Here is a 24355-nt window from a genome sequence, read left to right as displayed (position 1 = left end):
AGGTGAAAACGGACTAGGAAAAAGTTTATGATTTGGCCTATCATCCGTAGACACAGCCTATAATGAAAATGAACAACAATTTGCAACTTTACCTGGCTGACACCTTCTGTTTGCTTGCTCACTAATATCGCAGACGATTACGCTTAATTAACAGTGAGAGGCAGAAATCGTGATCATGATTAAAATACGATTAATTGTGCAGCCCTAGGAGAGAGTATTGTAACACTGAAAAAACTAAGCATTATTTGTTCCATTTATTTTTCTAAGTGGTCCATCGCTTTCCCATTTCTGTCTCTGTTCATCACTTATATGTACACTATTCAGAATTCTTCTTTTCAGACTATCTTTCCCACGGACACACTTTCACACAGCCTCTTTGCCTCACTTATGTTATGAAATGTTAGTCTACTGATTCAGATCAGCCAGCCCCAAACACCTTTGTTTTGCACACACATACTGATGGCAAACTATTTGACCATAGGCTTTATGATGCTAAACTGCACTGGTTTAAATATGGGTTTGTGAGCAAGTGCAAGTGTGGTTATGGGTATTTCGTTTATTTAAGTTCCTTAGGTTGAATTGGGACCATCATGATGCTAGCTACAGAAATACTTAAAGAGCCCCACAAGCTACAAAGTTCCTGATTGGTTCCTGGTCTGTTGCTATGGAGGGGAGAATGCCTTCTTATTGGTCAATGCTGCCTGGCCCACAGTTCTTCTTTTAATTGTTATGGGCAGAGACAGGAAGTGGAAGGTCATTATTGTTGGAAAGTTGTCTCGGTTGAGTGATCGATTGATTTTTAATGAAAGTGACATGGGTGTGCTTCTGTCTGTCTCTCTGTTACATATCTTTGCCTGTTTGGTTTGGAGAATTGGAATCTACTGCCATTATTCAAGAGGGTGCTGCCATGAGCAGAGCTTTGATCATCTTTAAATTAAAGATAATTACTACCTGTTTTGTATGACAGTGAAAGAGAGAAAATAGGGAGGAAGTCAAAGAACACAGAAGGGAGAAGCATGACCGAACAAGCATTGGAGGCCTGTTAAACTTGAATCCTGAACTGGATGTAGGTAATATCAAGAGATGGTTTTTAGATAAACCTTGTCTTCTTGCTTCACTTATGTGCATTCATTTATGTATTGATTTGATTTTTTTTTATTATTGATTTTACCTATCCCAGCCTAAAATTACAATTTCTTTAATATTACCAAATTGAAAATTATATTTGATTTAAATTTTGAATTTGATTCAATCGAGTCACGTGGGGTGACCTCCTCGTGGTCGCTATAACGTGGTTCTCGCTCTCGGTGGGGCGCATGGTGAGTTGTGCGTGGATGCCGCGGAGAATAGCACGAAGCCTCCACACGCGCTATGTTTCCACGGTAACGCGCTCAACAAGCCACGTGATAAAATGCACGGATTGACTGTCTCAGACGCGGAGGCAACTGAGATTCGTCCTCCGCCACCTGGATTGAGGTGAGTCACTACTCCACCACGAGGACTTGGAGCGCATTGGGAATTGGGCATTCCAAATTGGGGAGAAAAAGGGAGAAAAATAAATAATTTTTTTCACTTAAAGAAAATTAGTGATCATTATATCTTTAAATCAAAGTTGTCCACAAGAGGGCCCAAAAAAAAAATATATTTACCAAACAGAACTTTATTATATTGTTTATTGCAAAGAACATACTTGGCTGCTAACAAAAGTGTTTTCCATTTTAAACTACAGTACATACAATTATAATATCAAAAGATTTAGCCAGTTCATACTCTCAAATCTTATATCAAATAAAACACTGATGAGTGTAACTGGTTTCTTATGGTTTTGTGGTCGGGTGCAATAGTTTTAACTGCCCCATCTTTCAATAACAGTTCCTGTGCAAAGCTTGAATGATATTTTGACTGGTTCACAAGTAAATTCACTCTGATAAGAACCAAAAACATAAATAAAACATGCTGAAATGTGCCACACACACACACGATAATCTATTGTGAAATGTGCTCACTGACAAAATCCTGCACTTATGCAATCAGGAATGGTTAAACTTCAGGTGGTTTTTCCTAATGTTGGAATTCCTCGGAGGCCAAAGCAGAGACGCTGGTCTTTACAGCCGTGACATCCCACATGTTCCATATCAGTTTACACACAGCGTCAGTGGGCAGGCCAAGGGTGCGATGATGTGAAAGTAGGCATTGATGTCTTGCTCTGAATGCGCTCTTGAAATAATGAGCCCCAGTATGATGTCAAAGTCGCAGAAGTAGAGAATGAGATGTTTTTGCAGCATTGTTTTAATAAATGCTTTTTTTTTTTTTTTTTGCATTAGGGAGGACGTTTTAAGTTTTGCAATATACAGGATGTTTTTATGATACTGTACAATAAATATACACATGTCATGACCCCTTTAATAGTTATATCTCTGAAAACACAATTTAATTTGCTCTCTCTTACAGGTAGATTCATGTGGACAGGATGTGTGCCCTGATTTCCCTGCCCCTCCCCGTTCCATCAACCACCTCCTCCACGTAACCGGTTCGCTCCATCCACCACGCTCACCATGACGTCCACCCTGCAGACCCTAGCCTTTAAGCTGGCCCCTCCTTCCAGAGAAGCTGGATCAGAGCAATTGGACCCCTGTAACGGTGGAGCAGGGAGGCGTTATGAGGTGGTCCCTTCAGTGGTCTGCTCTATGTGCTGTCTCTTCGGAATCATCTATTGCTTCTTTGGTGAGTCTGAACTCAATGTGTGGTTCTTGTGCATTGCCAAGATACAATGTTTATTTGTATATTACCAAAATACAGTGTCATTGTTTTGTTGATAAAGAAACACACATCAGAATTATTCTTCAAAGGGTCATGATGGTTGTTTGAGATTTTTCTTTCTCTCTTTCTATGATGCACTCATGTTCTTAGTCTGAGACTTTTTTTTCCTTGCTCACTTCTCAATATTGATGAGGTTCTAAATAAGGTCATAGCTTGTATAACTGTACTATATGGCACTCTACTTGAGACTGGGTACAGATTTAAAGAGGACTCTTTTGTAGCTTTTTCCTTTTTCGCCTGAAGTCCACTTATTGTTAGTCAGGTTTTCTGGCACCAAAAACAGTCGTAATAAAGTTTTACATGACCATTGTCCACCCTCTGTCTGAATTACACTCCCGTTCAAAAGTTTGGGGTCACTTGACTGAAATGTTTCTCATGATCTTAAAAATCTTTTGATCTGGAGGCGTATGCTTAAATGTTTGAAATTTGTTTTGTAGACAAAAATATAATTGTGCCACCGTATAAATTTATTTCATTATAAAACTAAAAGTTTTTGAAATTGATGACTTGGACCGAATAATAAAGAAAAGCAGCCAATAAGTGCCCAACATAGATGGGAACTCCTTCAATACTGTTTAAAAAGTATCTCAGGGTGATACCTCAAGAAGTTGGTTGAGAAAATGTCAAGAGTACATGTCTGCAAATTCTAGGCAAAGGATGACTACTTTGAAGATGCTAAAATATAACACAGTTTTGATTTATTTTGGATTTTGTTTAGTCACAACGTAATTCCCATAGTTCCATTTATGTTATTCCATAAATTTAATGACTTTACTATTATTCAAAAAAATTTTTTTTAAAGAATAGGTTTGCAAAGGGGGGGAAAATATCTGGTAAATTTCCGGATACTTTGCAGAAACTTTCCATGGGAAGTTAAGCTGGGGAATTTTGGAAATATTGGAAAAAACTTTGGGCACTTGGCTATATACTTCTGCATCTTTGTGGCATTCTTAATGTCGGTCTTTGCACAGTATTTGCAAATGTACACAACCTTTCTTTCTACATTGGCTGAGGTGAAATGTATCCACACATCAGATGGCGCACGTGGCATTGTTCTGTAGAATAAGATTAGAAAGAAGCTTGTAAAAAACACTAATGCAATGCCATGCACAGATATATAAATAGTTAGCTAAACAATTGGAATATTCTGGAATGGTAAAAATATTTTACAATTGATGCTGGACAAATGAATAGAAATAGCCTAGATGAACACTCCTCAATCAGCATGCTAATCAAACTATAACCTACGTTCTTGTATGATAACTGTGGTGGTGGCGTGGTGGGCTAAAGCACATAACTTGTAATCAGAAGGTTGATGGTTTGATCCCCACAGCCACCACCATTGTGTCTTTGAGCAAGGCACTTAACTCCAGGTTGCTCCGGGGGGATTGTCCCTGTAATAATTGCACTGTAAGTCGCTCTGGATAAAAGCATCTGCTAAATGCATAAATGTAAATGTAAATAACAGAAAACTGGCTAGCAGAAGAAACAGCATCACAGTTGAGCTAGCTAGCACCATGATAGCTAGCCTCTTAAATTGTCAATGAAATGGTGTTAGCTAGCTTACATTTAGCATATCTGATTTACTGGCTAGCTAGCTACTGTATAAACACATTTTGATTTAGTATTTGCTAGTTAAACTTTAGTACCATAGATCAAATATATTTACCCTAGTAATATCATCAAAACTTACTTGTCTGGATGTAGTCCTTGGGCTCAATGCAGTAGTGTGGCTTCAATAGTCCTGCTGTACTAAGTATCCTGCAGCTAGTAGTGTGCTGTGTGCATGTGATTGAGGAATGCGCAGGGTAGAAATTCAACTGAATTTGCATTAAATCTGGTTGTTAACCAAGATTATGCTGCAAGATGTTTTATTTTTCAACTACATTTAAGTTCCCTGTTATAGGCTAACTTGCAATTTCGCAAATTTCCAGTTCATTCCCATTAATTCCTGTTAATTCCCATATATTCCCGTTAATTCCATGGAAAGTTTCCAACTTTGAAAATTCCCAGAGTAAGTGACCCTAAACTTTTGAACGGTAGTGTAAACAAGCTTAAAACGCTTAAACAAGTCTTTGTTACTGTTCCTTTTAAAACTTCTATATGTAAATTATCTCTATAATGATTGGCTGACCTATTTGAATGTGACGTGAGTAATAGAAGCATTTAAACTTGAATAGGCATTTATACGTAAACATACAGGGTCTAACAGTTGCATAAAGGCGTTTGCGCAATTTTTGCCGTACTTGTACGTCCTTTTTGTAAACAACAAAATGATGTCACTGTGACGCCATCGTGAGCAACAGCTTGCTACAGATAAGCAAATAAGTAAATAATTTGGCCTGGAATAAAAAACGGGGCCACATGGCAGAAGTGAAGCACATAAGTTTGCTGCCATTGAAAACTTAACTAAACAATTTACTTATATGTTTATTTGTAGCAAGTTGTTGCTCATGATGATGTCACTTTAACGCCATTTTGTTGTTTACAAAAAGTCGTAGAAGTATGCCAAAAATTATGCAAACACCTTTATGCATTTTTTAGATATGTGCAATCAAACATGGTGGCCCTGTTTTTTGGAGGGGCCACCCTGTATGTTACTATGTTCATGGTTGTGACATCATAACCACCATGATGATGTCTGAATTTTGGTTTTAAGTTACATAGCACATTGAAATCTTTTATTCATTTATTTAGGAACATACTGTTTTTCATGATAAGTCCCCTTTAACCTACTTTGGGCCACACATACCAAAGTCTTTATCACCCAGTAAAGAAAGCCTTATGGTGTTGAGTAGAAGTATTATGCATAAAAAGGTGAACACCTGAATGATTCACAAAGTCACATTGACATTTTTTTGTTCGCTGATATTGATGGAAAGTGTTAAATTGCTGATGAAATGTGCAGAATTCAGGTATCACACTACTAGACATAAGAAAGTCTTGAGCTGTGAAATTAGACCCTGGAAACTTTGGAAATACATCCATATTTTTTTATCTCTTTCTCTTCTCCCTCATCGTTTTACTTGATTTGTTCTCACCTCCACCCCTGTCTCTCTCTTCGGCAGGTTACCGCTGTTTTAAGGCTGTGCTCTTCCTCACGGGTCTGATGTTTGGTTCTGTAATCATCTTCCTGCTCTGTTACAAGGAACGTGTATTAGACACGCAGCTGAGCGTAGAGGCCAGTGTGGGCATCGGCCTGGGCATCGGGACCCTGTGCGGCTTGGTGACTATGTTGGTGCGCAGCGTGGGGCTCTTCATGGTGGGGCTGCTCCTGGGCCTGCTGGTGGGCATCGGGACCCTGATAGGCATGGAGGAGCTGTCATCCAACCCGACACGCTCGGTGTGGGTGCCCCTGGGCGTGCTGCTGGGGCTGGGCATGCTGTTTGCCGTCCTTACCCTGCAGTGGCAGAGATGCTTTACTACACTCTCCACAGCCGTGTTTGGGGCTGCCGTGATTGTCGTGGCCACAGATTACTTCGTGGAGCTCTTCGCGCTGGTGAGGTACATTTACGAGCGGGTTAAAACTGGCCCCCGAGAGCCTGTGTGCTGGACGACGTGGGTGGTCCTGGGAGCCTGGCCTGCTCTCGCCCTACTGGGTGTGCTGGTGCAGTGGAGAGTAACGGCAGAGGGATACTCCCACACGAAGGGTGAGTCAGTACAGTGAGGGACAGACAGTGTTAGGAGGGATATGAGACACAATGTTCTTGTGGATTTAGTGTTACAGAGAGGGCGAGAAGTGTGTGCAGCATGGCAGATCGTTCCTGTCTGCCAGCGTGCTCTCAGGCCTGTGTGATTAATGAACATAGAAACAATCATGCAGAGCAGAGCATTGGGACACTGTGTGGCCCAGGCTCTGTCTGTCTATTCAAATCAGTCTCTTGATTTAATCTCTACAGGTGTGTGTGTGTGTGTGTGTGTGTGTGTGTGTGTGTGTGTGTTCATTTAGTAGATTATATAAGGTTGAACTGCTTAAAGGTGCACTTAGTAACTTTTTTTTTTGTTTGCATTGTCTTGGACTTACAGTGACACCTAGTGGTGTGGATGCAGCATTATTCAAAATCAACAGTTTTTAGTTTCAGATGTCATTGTAGAAATTTGCTAATCACAGGTAGTCATTAATTTAATCAAAGAGTGAAAGTGTCCAATAACAAGACGGTTACTGAGATTAAGCGAGTAGTATTCAGCAGGTCATGTGATCCAAACATGGCTGCCCCCGTGAGGGCGCCCCGCCCCATGTAGAATAAAATGACTTATATAAGGTTACTGATATGACTAGAGTCCTCATCTCAAGTGAGAGCTCATGATTTTATTCATGGGTCATTGACAGTAAGGTTGTCCGAGGTGATAAAAATTTGAAATATTTTAAAAATCTGGTTTAAAACATGTGAAGATCAAAGAACTGTAATCTTTGAGTTTGTATTTTTTTATTTTATTTTTTACAAATTGTGTGAAAAACATTTATAGCATTTTGTAAAAAAAAAAAATATATATATATATATTTAACAAATTTAAAAATGTCATGTGTTGCAACCATCAAGTAAAAGGTATTAAATTAGTTTCCTTGCACGTTTAATTATTGTATTTATTTATTTATTTATTTTTTTTTACAAATATCATGAATTTTTAAGTCAAGAATATCGAGTTTTCTCATGGTTGCGCCAAATGACCTGAACCAAATGTGCCTTTTCATTAAAATTTCAAAATATTAATATTTAATGATATTACAAAATTATGATTTGCTTTTAAATCTTCACACAAAGTATTGTAGGTCTAAAGAGATCTTCTCTTTTTTTTTATTTTTGTCACAGGACAACAAGATTTCTACGTACATTTTGGTTGTGCCACTTGACTTTGGTTTGGTGGACAAAAGTTTTTCAAATATTAAATATATTTTAAAATAGAATTGTTTCACTGCACTTGTTTTAAAAGTAATGATAATAAAAGATTACTCAGCACAACTCATGCCAAAAAATGTTTTCAAGTATTTCAGCTTTTAATGAGACTGAATTTTTTTTACTCTCTCCGGACGGTTGCACCACATGACATTTGTGACTTTTTAAGCCCCAGAAAAAAATATCAAAATGTCTTTGAACTCGGTAATTGTTTTGTGTGAATTGCATTTGTATTTTTTAATAATTTAGTAGATTTCTTTAGGAGTAAAACTTTTTTTTAATGAAGTAAAAATGAGTGAGTGCACCTTTAAAGGTATAGTTCAACCCTCCAAAACATAATTTGGTTATAATTTACTCACCCTCATGTCATCTCAAACCCCTGTGACATTATCTTCTGTGAAGCACCAGATGTGAAGCAGCAGATTATCGTACAGTAAGCATTCTTTTCCATATAATGAAAGAGGACATAGATGGACACTGTCAATCTCCAAAAATGACCAAAGAACACCTGTAGCTCTTATGAGCTAAATTCCAAGTCTTCTGAAGTCATACAATAGCTTTTTATAAGGAACAGAATGAAATTAATGTGGCTATTTACTGACAATTGCGTCCTTTGCCGCAGATCTTCAGTTGTATTGTGCCAGGTTTAACGTCATGGATGCCAAACACCATCTGATTTCATGTTTCTCTTAACCGAGTGTGACACGACAGAGGGCAAGATTTCCAGTGAATAGCGACTTAAAGTTAAAGCGTGATCATCACGCAAAATTATGGAATAGCTACAGAAGAATTGTAATACTGCGCACTATACATGTAACCTACTTTTGGTGATTTGACAGCACCCGTTCCCATTCACTTTTAATGCATGGAAAATATCACACAGGACATTCTGCTAAACATCTCCTTTTGTGTGTCATGGAAGATGAACAGGTTTGGAACGACATGAAGCTGAGTAAATGATAAAAGTATTTACATTTTTATCTGAACTTTTCCTTTAAGCCTGTAATGTTCCAAATGAATTGTCTGTTTATATACTGTTATTTAGTTTTAAGGAGCATACTGGTCGGTTGTTGCAGTACACACTCTCTCTTCCTTTCTATCAGTGATGATCAGTCGTCAGCAGCGACGAGTGCAGCTCATGCGCATCCGTCAGAAGGAGGAGAGGAGAGAGAGCAGCAGGAAGAAAAAGCGGAAGCAGCCGCAGCCCTCACACACGCATGCTGCTAAACCCCTGCACCCAGAACCCGCCTACCGCAGAAAACCAAACCCTATACGCCGCTATGATGGAGATGTGCTTTCTCCTGTGAGTCCATAAAAATCTTCCCACACATACATACTCGCAGAAACTTGTACACCTTTACTTTAGAGTACCACTCTGCTGTGCAAAGGCAAAATGCAATAACTATACGTTTTGTCAAAACTGAGGTATGATGCTTGCACTATGGCAGACAGTTTTGGCTTAACTATAGCCTACTCCGATTCAGAGAAAAAAAAAAAGAGTGAAAATAACAGTAACTACAAAATACACTCTAAATCCGAGTAACTTTGAAGCGTTTTATGTCAGTTTCAGTGTTGGCGGAATTACTGCATTTTGCCTATGTAGGGCAGCAAGGAATTCTATTGATCTGTTGTCTTCAATCAAAAGAAACAAATAAAAATATATATTCTGCATATAGAAAATAAAGCTTTTTTTAGGGCCATTAAGATTTTACAATAAGGTTCCATTTATTAATATTAGTTAATGTCAATTGTTAACATGAATAACAATTAACAATACTTGTACAGCATTTGTTAATCTTGGTTAAAGGTGTACTCAGTCATTTTTTCCCTGTTAAAAACGTTTTACTCCTCAAGAAATTAATTGTAGTTTTGTAACAGATGTATAAAATCATGAGCACTCATATGAGATGAGGACTCTAGTCATATCAGTAACCTTATAAAAGCTGTTTTATTCTACATGGGGCAGGGGCGCCTCATGGGGGCTGCCATTTTAGAATCACATGACCAGCAGAATACTTCTCACTTAATCTCAGTAACCCTCCTGTTATTGGACACTTTCACTCTTGGATTAAATTGATCATGGCTGATCAATTTAATAGTGAATTTCTACAATGGCATCTGCAACTGAAAACTATTGATTTTGAATGATGCTGCATCCACACCACTAGGTGTCACTAGCCTAGTTTTCATCCACTTTTCGCGCTATTTTGTTATCGACAAAGTGAAAATGTGTAAAAAAAAAAAAAAAAAGATTTTTGCGAAATTTGCCGTCTTCTGCCTGTTTCCATTCAAATGGCCTTTTATCGATAAAAATGGTGTGCGTGATGACGTCATGCTTAAAAAAAAAATAAAAACACTTTGTTGCATACGTTTTGTTTTATCGCAAAAGAAATCTGCCCTTAAGACGTTTCCATACAGAAATGTGTGTTTATCGCTAATTTGCCTCCCAGATGTCCCTCATTTTTTTTCCTCTGAAATTTTGGTAAAATTCATTGACATTAGCCAGCTTACTGTCATTTTAATTTCACAAATAAATGCAATCAAAAGGGAGCAGTTCCCCTTCTGATAGGACTGTAATATTGGTAATATTGCCACCGGTTCCGTCCTGAAAGCGAATCGTCATGGCTCTGTTCAAGATGGCAACCTGCACCAAGAAATTTTCAGTCTTAGTATAAGGAGCATCCATCAATGTGTATATGCTGTGTGCACAGCTATTAAAGACAAACTGATGCGGTGTAATATCAGGGTTTACATATGATACATTCCTGATATTCAATAGTCTATTTTGAACAATCATCTAAAGCATTGCCATCACAACTGCATTATGTTCCACATATTTCTCCAGCAACTTTTAACGACCAACTGAACTTGATTATTATCTAAAATTAATTTAAGCGTCATAATGCAGTTTGCACGATCCGAGGTAAAGAGGGTTAGATTTAAAATATTTAAACGTTTTAATAGGTTTAAAAGCTCATTTTCTGAAAGTGAACTCGGCATTGGACAAATAGTTCTGATAGTTTATAGTCTTGAAAAAAGTCTAGAACATTCTGAGAATGTCATTCAGCGGACTTTATTCGTCTACAGAACAGGGTACGGCTAATTTAAGTTTGTGTAAAGAAACGGCATATATAGGTCTAAAAATATATTTTTTCATTTGGTAATTTATTTAATTTAATACGGGGAATTTTGCCGACGTTTTTTCAAAAGTAAACTAAACAATAATTTAATAGAATTGGGCTGTATTAGTGTTTCAGAAAAGCACACTGAAGTTTTTCTTGTAGTATTGTGTATTTATTTTTAATTTAAAACATCTTTGTGCACAGAAATGATAAGTTTTTTGTATTGTGGTCTAATTCCACGACTGCCGTCTATTATTTTGAATGGTGTGTAAAAGCAACTTTAATAAATAAACGGATGTCTACGACGATTAAATTAATCACAAACAGTGGCCATTCATTGGTTCTCCGTGCACTTGTCCATGTGCATGATACGAGTTATTTGTGTTGGCACTCCTGGAAGTCTCATGTTTGCAGTGATCAGATCTTTAAGCCGTTCAGATCAATCCATAATCATGTACGATAAATTGGCTTTTATGGATGTATACCTTGTCGTCATGATTAACACAGGCTAACGATTGAGGTCATGTGACTCTACATTTTTGTGTAAATGGCAATTTCCTCGGCAAAATGTGTTTCCAAACAAGTTTTTTGCGACATTTGAAATATCAACATAAAGTTTATGCACTAGAGTTGAACGGAAAAATATTCTGTCGACACTTGTGAAATTTAGTTTCCATCAGCTACATTTTGATGCACTAAAAAATATTTCACAAAAAATCCTTGGATTGAAAAGTAGTAACTGTTAGTCCAAGACAAATCGAGCAAAAAGTTACTGATTAACATTCTCTCATTATTTACTCACCCTCATGCCATCCCAGATGTGTATGACTTTCTTTCTTCTGCAGAACACAAATGAAGATTTGTAGAATAATATCTCAGCTCTGTAGGTCCATATAATGCAAGTGAATAGTTACCAGAACTTTGAATCTCCAAAAAGCATAAAAAGGCAGCATAAAAGTAATCCATAAGACTCCAGTGGTTTAATAAATGTCTTTTTAATCCAAACAGTTTTGGGTGAGAACTGACCAAAATGTAACCACTTTTTCCACTATAAATCTTGACATCTGCAGTCTCCTTGGCGATCATGATTTCAAGCTCTCTTACACTTCCTATAGTGTCATCTATCGCTCTGCGTATGCATCAAGCACTAAGAAGTGTAAACAAGCTTGAAATCATGATGGTGCCTAAAGACTGCAATGCAGTGAGGTTTACAGTGATAAAGGAGATACATTTTGGTCATTTCTTACCCAAAATCAATTCAATCTCTTCAGAAGACTTGAATCAAACCACTGGAGTCTTTATGCTTTACTTTATGTCTTTATGGATTACTTTATGCTACCTTTTATGTGCTTTTTGGAGCATCAAAGTTCTGGCACCATTCACTTGCATTGTATGGACCTACAGAGCTGAGATATTCTTCTAAAAATCTTCATTTGTGTTCTGCAGAAGAAAGAAAGTCATACACATCTGGGACATCGTGAGGGTGAGTATATGATGAGAGAAATTTCATTTTTAGGTGAACTGTCCCTAAATGTAGTGTATGATAACATTAGTTCAGGCAAAATGAACTAACAATGAGCAATTGTGTTTTTATCAAATAACATTAACCAAGTTTAATAAATGCTGTTGAAAAATAATGTTCATTCTTAGTTCACCATGATAGCTGATGCATTAATTAATGGAACCTTATTGTAAAACCTTATTGATTGATTGATTTGATTGATTGAATTTTTACACTGAAATTCTTTTCATGACAGTTATTCATACCCCCCCCCCCCCCCCCACGCACACACACACACACACACACACACACACACAATTCTCATTACCACAATGTGAAGAAAATGTATTATTTATTTATAATTGTTTAATAATTACATATCATAGTAGAACTCCCTTGGCATTGCCTTTTGATTTTGCTGATGTAAAGGTGCTGTAAGCGAATATAATTATTATTTTTTTTTTTTTTTTTTTTTTTAAATGAAATGAAAGTGTCCTGGGATATCTCACCGGTCTCTATGACAGCAAAAATGTTTTTGCACCTGTCAATCATTGTACTCGTTCTCAGGGTTGGGGAGTAAAGGAACGTACATGTAAAGGGATTATGTATTTAAAATATAAAATATAAGTAACTGTATTCCACTACAGTTACAGTTTAAATCATTGGTAATTAGAATACAGTTACATTCTAAAAGTATTTAGATTACTGAAGAGATTACTTTGCATTTTATTGTCATTTGTTTCATTTAATATTTAGTCCTTTCAGATGGAAAACATTTATACATATAATTGATGTGATCCAAAGTGCATTTGAACAGCGGTGAAACACTTTCTTATGATGTGTTACATTCATACGAGCAGACAGAGAAGTAAGTTTGAAGTAAGTTTGGAGCAGAAGAAATAGAAATAAACCTTGTGTAAATTGTCAGCTTTACGCTAAGCTAAAATGCTATTTCTAGACATTTTACATGCACATGTTCCAGGCACGATCATATTTTTTTATCAAGAAAATTCACGTTGGATCATAATTTCTTTTTTTCTAGTAAGATCTTTGATATTAGGGCAAAAATCATATTCTTGATAATAATTTTTGTATTGATTTCCTGTAAAAATATCTAAAAATCCTTAAAACAAGATCAGTTTGATTGATCTTGTTTTAGAAACAACACTGCATAAGATATTTCTGTTTTTCAGAGAATGTATTTTTAACATGTGTATTTTGTCTTACTGTACTGAGTTTTTATAGTCAAAACAAGTGAAAAAATCTACCAGTGCTGAAGAAGTAATCCAAAGTATTTAGATTACATTACTGACCTTGAGTAATCTAACGGAATACATTACAAATTACATTTTACAGCATGTATTCTGTAATCTGTAGTGGAATACATTTCAGAAGTAACCCTCACAACCCTGCTTGTATTTGAAGTGGATCATTGAGGCTATGATTCATAATGTTTGTCATTTGAGGGCGCTATTGTGCCGCTGTTGAATTTGACAGCCACAGGAACAAACAAATAGACTTTTTTCACACTCCGGGTTTTGGGACGTGGAAGTAAACGTTTGCAGGGTAAACTTTGACAGCGGTGAATGGGAGTGAATGGGAGATCACATCAAATATTATTTACACTTAACTTAACCACTATTACATTTTAATGACTTTCCAGAAGAGGAAAAAAATAGAGAGCGTTGGATGAAGACAGTAAAATGGGAGAAGATGCAAAATTTACTGTCGCTCTCTCAGCAGCTGTAATAGAAACCCCCTCACAGCTGTGGTCATTTTTTTAAACTAATTACAGAGTAATTTAACACAAAGCATTATGTTATAAACTTACACTCAATATTTAAAAACAATGATCATATAAAAAGTTTGCTGGATTTACGCTGATAAATAAGGTGGAAACGCATCATAACAATCTGTGAAAAAGGTCAGCGCTGCTCTTTTGCTCAGTTTTGGTCTCAAAATTATCTTTGGAGGGCGGGGTCTTGGAATGAGGGGTGTGGCTAATTCAATGGCTCAGTCACTTGAAAGCTTCAAAACGCAAAATCGCTTCCAGCACCTTTAAATAAATAAAACAATCACTGTATAACAACAAATTAACTACAGTTAATATTGTAATAAGAATCATCATTGAAAACAATGGGAATACAAACATTCACACTAGTCTGATTTGTCTGTCTCTGAAGTGTATTGAAATCTCTGTCTCTCTTCTCCAGAGCTATATCCAGAATTTTCGGGACAGGCAGGTGGATGGGCGTGCTTATCCAGTGGGCGGACTAATGATGGGTCACACAAGTGTGGATATGGACTATGATAGTGGGTCTACCGTGCCACTCACATCTGGGGTGGGACCGCATGTTCGGGTCTGACCACACGTGCACACTCACACAAACAAACACACACACACACGCACACACACATCTTGCTACTCTGGTGCTGACCTGACCCTGACTCACTCAGTCTTGCACATGTAGAGGTTTGGGTCTCCAACTTTCAGCAGCTCCTCACAAAAACAAAAAACAGAACTGAAAAATTGAAAGCACTTCACGGAGAGTGGAGCAACTAGAACACTGGGTGCATCACTCCAGGACTGTGGTTCTATAATAGTGCTGCTTTCTCTCCACGTCTTTCTTACACACTAACACCATCACACCTGAACACGTGCCTGAGATGTGGCATTCTGTTCACCTCAAATTGGTAATATTTGGGGTCAGTAGTGAAAAATGAATCTGGGCTCCATTCTGTTTTCTAATAATGTCAGTGTGGTGAAGTAGTGTTAACCATTCATCAATGTTTGAATTCATCAGTTGGTGCTGAATCTTGTCTAAATCTTGTATTATAAGGCTGACTGTCATTTGAAGTCATATGTCCTCCCATAGTGAAATCTGTGGATTCCACCAGTTAGTGTCTGTACTGTGAGATCCCACATTCCAGCCCAGGACTGTACCAAATACCAGTGAGCAGGGGTGCCTTGCTTCGAGACACCAGTAAGAAACTCTCTCAGGAGAATAAACTGCTTAGCCTCGTTTCAGAAAGGCTATAGGGCAAAGAGCCATATTACAGCTGATCAGAGCCGCCTGGTCCACTCTGGGATGCGGAGCTGAACATCTGGTGATGAAACGGAACGATGAAATGCCAGATTGAGTTAAGGAGCGAAGATGATACTCAGGGAGAACACGAAGGTTTTGGAGGGTAAACAAAAGAACTAAAAACTCAAATGACACGGAACGATGGTGTAAAAACTGGAGATTTGTCCACCTTTGTGGCAAGCTTACCTACAGGGACTTCACCACGACTGTTCAGTTACTGCTGTGTATTATACAAGTTTGCAGTGCAATGCAAGTGAACATTTATGCACTGGAGGACATGACGGATGAGGAGCTTCCTCAAAGAAGCTAACTTCCTTTAAAAAGACCCCCGTAATGCTTTGGGGCAAACTGCATGATGTAACGGCCCCCAGTTTCTTTTCCACAGTGCATTCCAGTAAAAAGAGCAGTTTCTGCCATGGTGTCTCGCTTTTTTTTTTCATTCCACTCTTTTAGTTGTACATTTCTGTGTTATGTACATAAAAGGCACATTTAGTATATCCATTTCAACATGGCCTTTTATATTTATTTGATTTTGCTTTCTTACTAATTGATTGTTTTTCAAGGGATTCTGAACACTGACAGGTGAATGGATGGTTGTATTTATTAGTTTGTTTGTTATAAATGTTCAGTTCAGTTTTCCATGTGATAAAAGTGGTCTCGAAGACAAAGTCCTCATGCAATGAAACCTTTGACAATCTGACATTAACCGTTTCCTTTTGACACTGTACAACAGCATGTGTTTGTATGGGCCTGGTTATTCTGGTAAACTTAGTGAATTCACTGTGTCTCCTGTGATCTGTGAGTCATCTGTCTATTTTTGTCTTTGCATTTGCATATTCATGTTCAGGTGAGCAAACACACACAATGAGAACAGACATTTATTGAATGCGTCAGTTTAGGTGTCTTTAATTTATTCTTTCTTATGCTTGGCACAGTCCTGTCAATTTTCTCCATCATTTTCTATTAGCCTATTCTGTTCTTTCATCCTCTCCGAACCCCATCTTTTCCTCCTGTATTTCCTTCCTTCCATCTTCCTTTGCTTATCGAACATTTAAAGAGGATAAACTACCTTACGTGATTCCTCAAGTTCGCTTTTTAAAAATACAGATTTGAAAAGAAAGTGACACCTCTCTCCTCACACATGCATTTGTGCTCGTATTACTGTTCAAATATGTGAAAAAAGAAAAGTACAGAATGTGATGAACTGTCCTAAAGCTTTTATTTCCGTCCTGGTTTGGTTCTTTGGTTTGCTGCTCCATGTCTGAAGTTTACATGACGTCCTGCTGGTGCTGTGTAGATTCACTCACCACCTGTAGGGGGCAGTAATGTGATTTAAAAATGAAACATTCTTCCTGGCACACTCTTGCAATAAAAAAAGGTTTATATATGTAAAGGAGCTTTTTACCATTTTGCTAACTTTCACCAGATTTTGACCACACCCTCTCACCTGAACCCTGTCCTTCAAAGACATGACCGTAAACCCGATCATGCAAAGTCAGAGAGCATTTCTGATTGGCTAGTTTTCTGATGGGCAAAAAAGCTTCTACTTTTATGATACTCTCGGGTCCTTTTTTAAGCTTAAAAGTGAGTCACTATTAACTGCTCTCGTACTGAAAAGATGGACCAAGTATGGTAGATTATGGTGCCTTGATCTCACCCAGGGGCGTTGCGAGGGGGAGGCTTTAGGGGCTTGAACCCCTGATGTATTGTCCCAAGCCCCTGATCTTTTTATAGATTCACACACGTTTCACTTCATGAATAAAATATGTTTTATGACTTTGTTCACCCAATAGTCCATCTGTCCATAATAAAAAGTAATCGAGGATGGCTGTGGTAGATTACTCAGGATTCCCACACGTCCTGGAAATCCTGGAATTTTGCAAAGCAGATTTCCAGTCATGGAAAATGAGAAAAACTCTTAAATGTCCTGGAAAACAATTATTTGTCCTGGAAAATGTTTTAGTATAATAAAACTGTTTGATTGTGTTGCTGACGAGGTTTTTGTTGCATGTAAAAGTTTTGATATAGTGCATTTTTTTTTCTTTTCGTTCTGACACTGCTGTAGTGTATACAGAGTTGTAAATGTTATACAGTGATGACTGTCAGATCAAGACTAATTATTTTTATTTTTATGAATTCACACGCTGAGTTGGTAGCCTTGGTATGTAAATTAATTTTCAATAATTCAACGATCAGAGTCTGCTTACACCGCCATTACCACATGTAGGGTCCTAATATGGATGGAATCACTGAATCCAGTCATAAAAATGTCATTAGCTATCCACTTTTTTCCTGAATGTGGAAGTGTTCCACGATTCGAATTTCCGTTCTCCAGTGTTTTCACTCGCTTTGACGTATATTCTAAGCGTTAAATGTAAGGTTTAAGGTATTACATTTGTATAAATTGTCCAAAAACATGCCGATACTTCACAGAGTCGATATGACCGTTTTTTTATAGACAGTGCCTCACCTGAGTGTGTAGATGACATGAAACGATGATCCGAGGTTAGTTACCTTGATATCATTAATTATCCAGAGTTGTTATGACAGCCAACAACTGCACAAGTTGAGCCTGAAATTCATTTTTACTTCAAGTAACACTTAAATGGTTGTTCTCCTCTGGATCGCTCGTTTTGGCAGTTTTTACTTAGCATCTCAAGACCAGAAATAGAAAACAGGCAATTAGAATCATCATCAGTGGTTGCTCAGGAAAACTGTGGGTAAGATGCGGAATGTCATGGAATTTGACAGATTTGGCACGAAAATGTATGTCGGCAGGGTTCAACAAACCGTTTCATTTCAAAGAGCTGTTGAGGAAATGCAGTAATCATGCGTACTGTCCATTGTTCAGTGATATTGAGATATTATGTCTAATCTCTATGCTTAATTGTTCACAGTTTACAATGTGACCTGGTAAGTTTAAAGTTTGAACTTTGACATTATTTGGGGGAAGCTAATTAACATTGTTCAATGAAATGCTTTATAAATGTGTATATAAATACACATACATTGTTAAGGAACAATGTTCTTGTAAATTTTAAAGAGCTAGATAGTAGAACTGTTTTATCTAGGTTTGATGAAGTTAAATGAATATTTCAAGTATAATGATGAAAAACAGTTTAGCACCACACCCTTTACTTCTGTGATTGTTTGAAGTCATTTGGCAGTTCCTCCGGGGGCTAAGCCCCTTATTCCTTCCAACTGTAGCAACGCCCCTAATATCGCCATGGAGTAACAAAAAAATAAATAAAAGGTCATTCTGACTATATCTCAAAATTGTGACTATTTCTTGCAAGTGTGACTTTAGAACCCACAATTCCAAAAAGTAATGTTAAAATTGCAGGAAATAAAGTTTACCTGATAACTCTATTTATTTCTTACAACTGTGAGATAGTTGTTTAATGTCAAAATTAACCCCTATTTTATTTATTTATTTATTCCGTATTAGGATCTGGCTTCCATAATAGATGGACAGGTTTGGAACAAACTGCCAGTGAGTAAATTGACCGAATTTAAATTTTTGGGTGAACTACACCTTTAATTTCTATGATGATGAAAGAAAAGTTATTCTAAATTATCCTAAAGAGGAGGTTGAGATTATGTATGAGAGGGAAGAAATGAGAAATACCAGTCTGTGTGTGTGTGTGTGTGTGTGTGTGTGTGTGTGTGTGTGCCTGCATCACACCTCTCCATCACGTGTCTCAATGGTCTTGATCAGGACGGTTTTCTTTGAGTGCATTTCTGAGGCTCTCTGATGGTGCTCTGGACTCGTCTCTGTTGAAAAGAATGCCACGTAAAACATACACAATCCTAAACACAGATACGGTTTACTTACTGTTTAAGGCATATTCCTAGAATGGTCTTACACAATGAAACCATTTTTCAGCTACATTTACCTCTTTAAAACACCACAAAGGCATCGCAAAACTAATCAGATCACTGGACGCATCCCTGTGGCCACTTTTAGTGTACACATCTACATATATTTAAGTAATAAAGGTTTTACCTCTGAAGCTTATAGTGGAGTAGGCCTGCATAGGCATCACGATCCTTAAGATGAGAGAGGAAGCAAGACACAAAGTTAAAAAAATCCATCCGAAAAAACACAGGAAAGTTTCAATCAAATAGTCCTGAAACTAGGACTGGAAATGTAAAGACAGTTAAGGCAGATCTGTCAAACGTGTACCTGCTCTCCTCTCCTTCCAGCAGCTTCCTGTAGGTGGCGATCTCCACATCCAGGGCCATTTTAACATTGAGCAGGTCCTGGTATTCTCTCAGGTGACGAGCCATCTCATCCTTCATGTTAGCAATCTCAGCCTCCAGTCTGACGATAGTATCCTGAAAAGCACCAGCCTCTCGACCGTGACGATCCTCCATATCTCTCATCTGCCTCATGAGAGACTCATTCTTCAGAGGGAGAGAGAAAAAGATGAAAACAAAGAGAAGGAAAAAAAACAGATGTATGCACACCAGAGAGATACAACGGATAAACGCACAGTGCCCTTGAGGGAGTCGATCTCACAGGTGTAGGACTGGATCTGGTGTCTGTACTCCATGGTATCCAGCTTGGCTTGCTTCAGAGCCTCGTTATTCTTGCTCACTGCCTGGTTCAAGTCTGACACCTGATGATGAAATTACAGAGGCCAAAGATCAGCAGGTTCTCTTCATTTTGAGGGGCAGGTGCACAAAGAGTCCAAAACTTTTTGACATAAGAGTTGGAGACACGCAAGTCAGGAAAGATGTTTTCTTAAGTTGAGGGTTTGGTTTGAATTACGCAAGTCACTTACATCAGCAAGGATTGTTCTTAATTCGGAGTGTTGCTTTGAAAATGTGATTAAACGATGTCATATTTTGCAGCTCCTTATAAGGTTATGAGTGTTAATTTTGGACCCTGGACACCTCTCTTACCTCTCTCACTCCCGTTCTTCTCTCTCACCTTTGACTTGTACCAGTCCTCTGCCTCTGCAATATTCTTTGCTGCGATGCCTTCATACTGAGCACGGATGTCTCTCAGGGCAGCAGTCAGGTCCGGTTTAGACATGTCCATCTGGATCTGGACTTGGGTTTCTTGCATCTGGGCCTGTAGCTCACGAATTTCCTACGCACAGAGAATGAAAAGGCTTTTGTATATGTATTTGTGCTTGTTTTAATAACGAAGCATGGCTGATAATGGGACTACCGGCAGGTCTAATCTCAAACATCCACACACACAGCTAACCCTGTAACAGAAGCCTGCCATGCTGTATTTTAGGGTAGCTGTGCAATCTCCAGGAACAGATGCAGCTCTGTTATTGAGATCTGAGAATCACTCTCTCAGCACAGCAAATGCAAGAAACAAGCTAATCATGCTATGTCAGCTTCTGTATGGTTTGTGTGTTGCCACTTACAAAGAGAAAATACAGACATTAAAAAAAGTGAATATTGTTGTGTGAATAAGCTGACCTCCTCGTGAATCTTCTTGAGGAAGGCGATTTCCTCCTGTAGGGTCTCTATACGTCTTTCCAGATCCAGACGGGCCAAAGTGGCAGCATCCACATCCTGTGAGTGGATGTGATAACAACATGAAAAGAGTCACATTTTAATGCTCATTGCTTATTAGAACATCAAACAAGTCAAAAAGGGTTTGCTCTGGTTTGTTTGTTCTTATAGGTTTAGTTTAGGGGACTCACAGCTCTAAATGCGGCTAAATTGTTCTCTGCCTCCTCCCTCTGTGCGATCTCCTCCTGAAGCCTGGAGAGAGTGAAAGGGAGAAAGAATAGACTCATAATAAGCAAGTCGTGTTTATTAAAGCCAAACACTTTCCTCTCCTTTTATAGCCAGAAGGTGTACAACAATCTCTCTCTCACACACACACACACTTTTCAGTGGGGCCAACTCTTTTGGGTTGACTCACTCCTGAATTGGAAGCAAAGCTAGGCTAAGCTTTTTAAGCCTTTAATAACCACTCCACGTCCAATTTATCTTTTAGAAAATTTATTAACTTTAAGTCAAAGTTCCCACCCAAAGGGATCACTGAACACCATAATGGTGACTTCAAATGAAACGCCGTTATCCCACAATGCAGTGTGATACTGTAATTTCTTTTTTGCATTATGACAGAAAAAGACTTAGCCTGCATTGATTTTACAGTAAAATGCTGAATACAGTATTTTATTGTAAGAAATTACAGGTAAATCTTGTAAAATCCTGGCAACTTTTTTTTTACAGTGTAACCAAGTTTTGTGCTTTTTTTTTTTTTTTTTTTTTGTCTATTTTTAACAAACATTGGTCAAGTTGATTTTTATATATATATAATGAACATATTGCCACAAATGATTGAGCTTAATTAAATTTCATGTTCGTTACCCTGCTGGCTCTGAAGAACTCTGGATTGTTATGTAAAGTACTGAGTTGTCAGCATCAACAACAAAGAATACAATCAAAAAATTCATTTAGCCACCTCTTTTCCTTTCATTCATCTCTCATTTTTCCGTGTCCCCATTTTACCTGAGTTTCAGTTTCTGCAGGTCATCGGCTAGGTTGTCCCGGTCCACCTCCACACGTGATCTCTGGTTGGTCACCACTTCAATCTCTCTCCTCAGCTCCCTCATCTCGTCCTCGTACATGTCGGCGATGCGCGTGGGCTCCCGCCCCTTTAACCGCTCCACCTCGACCACCAGTACCTGGTTCTGCTGCTCCAGCATACGAACCTTCTCGATGTAGTTGGCGAAGCGATCATTCAGGTGCTGCAGCTCAACTTTTTCATTGGTACGTGTTTGCAGAAACTCCTGGTTGAGTGCGTCGGCCAGGTTGAAGTCCAGGGTCTCACCCATCCCGCCATAGGAGCGTGTAAAGCCCGCAGACAAGTTAGGCAAACTGGAGGAGGATGCTCGGTAACTGGAGAATCCTGGAGAGGACGATTTGGTGACCTCATAGACTCTGGAGCTGACCCGAGAGCTGCCAGACCCTCTGGTGGAGGCTCGGCCGAATAGGGCACGGGACATGGGTGCCGTCAGGTAGCTGGGACCACCGAACGTTCGGCGGTATGAAGAGGATGAGGAGGCGTGAGAGTGGCTCATGGTGGAGCACAGGAAAGACAGGCCAGATAAACACACACACCCTCCGGAGAGGACACAGACAGAAGTGAGCACAGGGCATGCTCATGTGTGGCTATTTGTAGCTTGTTCCCTTCTGCCCCTCCCTCTCCAACTACCCCAAACTCTACTTCAGCCCCACTCTCACTGTAACACTTTTGTCACCCTCTCCATCCCACCCGCAACAAACCATGTGTCCCATCCTGTCTCTTTTGCTCACAGCTCAGCTGTCTCAATTCCTGGCACAAGATAACAGAGCTGATTGACTTGAAAATGAGGGGAAAGAAAGACAGGTCAGGGCCATGCTCATGACGCCTAAAGAGCCGTCATGTTCCCATCCTGTTCCCTCCTCTCTTTCTCTCACTCTCCTGTTTGTTCTTCCATATCCTATACAATAAAAAGCCAAAACTAAAATGTGAAAAATTCAACAGAGAGTGACGAAAGGATGACAACTGCCCCCTTCTTTACAGTGGTGGGCTGTGTTTCCCAAAAGCATTGCAAGCTTAAGTTGATCATAGAGACCACTGGCGCTAATGGCTTCTACAATATATTTAGGCTTATAGGCTTACAATGCTTTGGGGGAAATGCTGCCCTAAACTCACAGTGGAACCTGTCCGACTCTTTCAGCCTGGTCTCATGAAATTTACGTGAGCATTGCAACATTTTTGCAGAACTGAAATTACATGCTTCAGTACACGTTTGGCTGCAGTTTCCAAGTGAAATGTTGTAATCAGACATGAATTTTAGATGGACGTTTTAATAAGTAAAACGTACCTCCCTAACCTAAAAATTTACCCTAACCAAAAGTGTCCGAAAAGAGAAATGAGAGTTTAACAAAACATCCTTACCCTTACACAACACCTAACCCTAACCGATAGTGTTTTAAAATGCAAATTCAAAATGAAAAAAAAAAAAAAAAAAAACATTTACTGAAGAAACCACATCAATCTGTGTCACTTCTATTTTACTTTAACTTTCCTGCATCTCTGGCTGGATTTGATCCGCAGCCATCAAGCCATAAGTTCAACGCTCTATCAGGTGAGCTACCAAGCAAGCTAAAGACATAGTAATAAGTATGAATATGTAAGTGGGTCTGTAATACAAGTGTTCAAATGTTTCGTTTTTCAAATCATGCGTTAAAGTGTTTTGATATCATAACACAGTGGCTGGTGAATAATAGAGTGAAATATACATTTTTTTTAAAGTCAAAATCAGCAATTGTACTCGTGATTTGTGTGACAATGATGAAACCACACAGCTGTTGTTGCACCTCTAGTGTTCATTGCACCAGGAAACTGCAGCGTAACGTAGTTTGCAAAAATTTATATAGAGTGACGTTCATTCTATGAGATCAGGTTGGACTCTTTGGTAGAGACCTGCAAGCCGGAAGAATGACAAGCATATGACACACTTCCCGCTTCAGCCACTGGGGGCAGCGGTTGGAATTTTGGTAAGCACAGACCGATTTCAGCTGAAGAACTTTCAACCTACTGTCGCCAAATTCACAGTGAGATCAGGCTGAATAAAATATAAGGTGGAACTTTAAAGAGCATTTACACCGTGATTTCTTAAATTGTCGCACTGATGTCATTTCATTGCTCTGCAATTTGTTAATACACTGATAATAGCTTGAGAAAATGTCACATTCTAGTATTGTTAGGAGCAGCACTTTAAACTGATGAGCAAATCAGCATAGATTGTGGGGAAGGTTTGTGACTTTAAAAGGAAAGGCATGAGAAGGAGAGGAGATGTATGACTGTGTTCCGTCTCGGGAAACAGAAGGAGAGATGATCCTCTGCTCTTGCACTGGTAAGTGAATGGCATCATTATTGATGATGTCATTTGCCATGTCACAAAT

General features: G+C 38.6%; 2 protein-coding genes across 2 annotated transcripts in view; one reads left to right on the top strand and one right to left on the bottom strand.

Annotated features, from left to right (window-relative positions):
- LOC127449282 (transmembrane protein 198-B) overlaps positions 1-16101 on the top strand; it is a 37901-nt gene extending 21800 nt beyond the window's left edge. Inside the window, exons 2-5 of the mRNA XM_051712613.1 lie at positions 2452-2724; positions 5889-6470; positions 8819-9018; positions 14552-16101. Coding sequence (XP_051568573.1) covers positions 2556-2724; positions 5889-6470; positions 8819-9018; positions 14552-14704 — 1104 coding nt within the window. The 5' untranslated portion in view covers positions 2452-2555 and the 3' untranslated portion in view covers positions 14705-16101. The remainder of the gene's footprint in view (positions 1-2451; positions 2725-5888; positions 6471-8818; positions 9019-14551) is intronic.
- Positions 16102-16293: 192 nt separating this feature from the next.
- On the bottom strand, positions 16294-22564 carry LOC127449281 (desmin-like). The gene is made up of 9 exons (XM_051712612.1): positions 21911-22564; positions 21094-21154; positions 20867-20962; positions 20361-20522; positions 19921-20046; positions 19611-19831; positions 19431-19474; positions 19110-19198; positions 16294-16734 (listed from the first exon to the last, which is right to left on the bottom strand). Exons 1-9 carry the CDS (start codon positions 22480-22482, stop codon positions 16693-16695), a joined length of 1413 nt encoding a protein of 470 aa, XP_051568572.1. The 5' UTR covers positions 22483-22564; the 3' UTR covers positions 16294-16692.
- Positions 22565-24355: the final 1791 nt, after the last annotated feature.

This window comes from Myxocyprinus asiaticus, chromosome 12 (assembly GCF_019703515.2).
Source record: "Myxocyprinus asiaticus isolate MX2 ecotype Aquarium Trade chromosome 12, UBuf_Myxa_2, whole genome shotgun sequence".
Lineage (NCBI taxonomy): Eukaryota > Metazoa > Chordata > Actinopteri > Cypriniformes > Catostomidae > Myxocyprinus > Myxocyprinus asiaticus.
The sequence above is the reverse complement of the archived record's forward strand: the minus strand, read 5'-3'. Positions and strand labels throughout refer to the sequence as shown.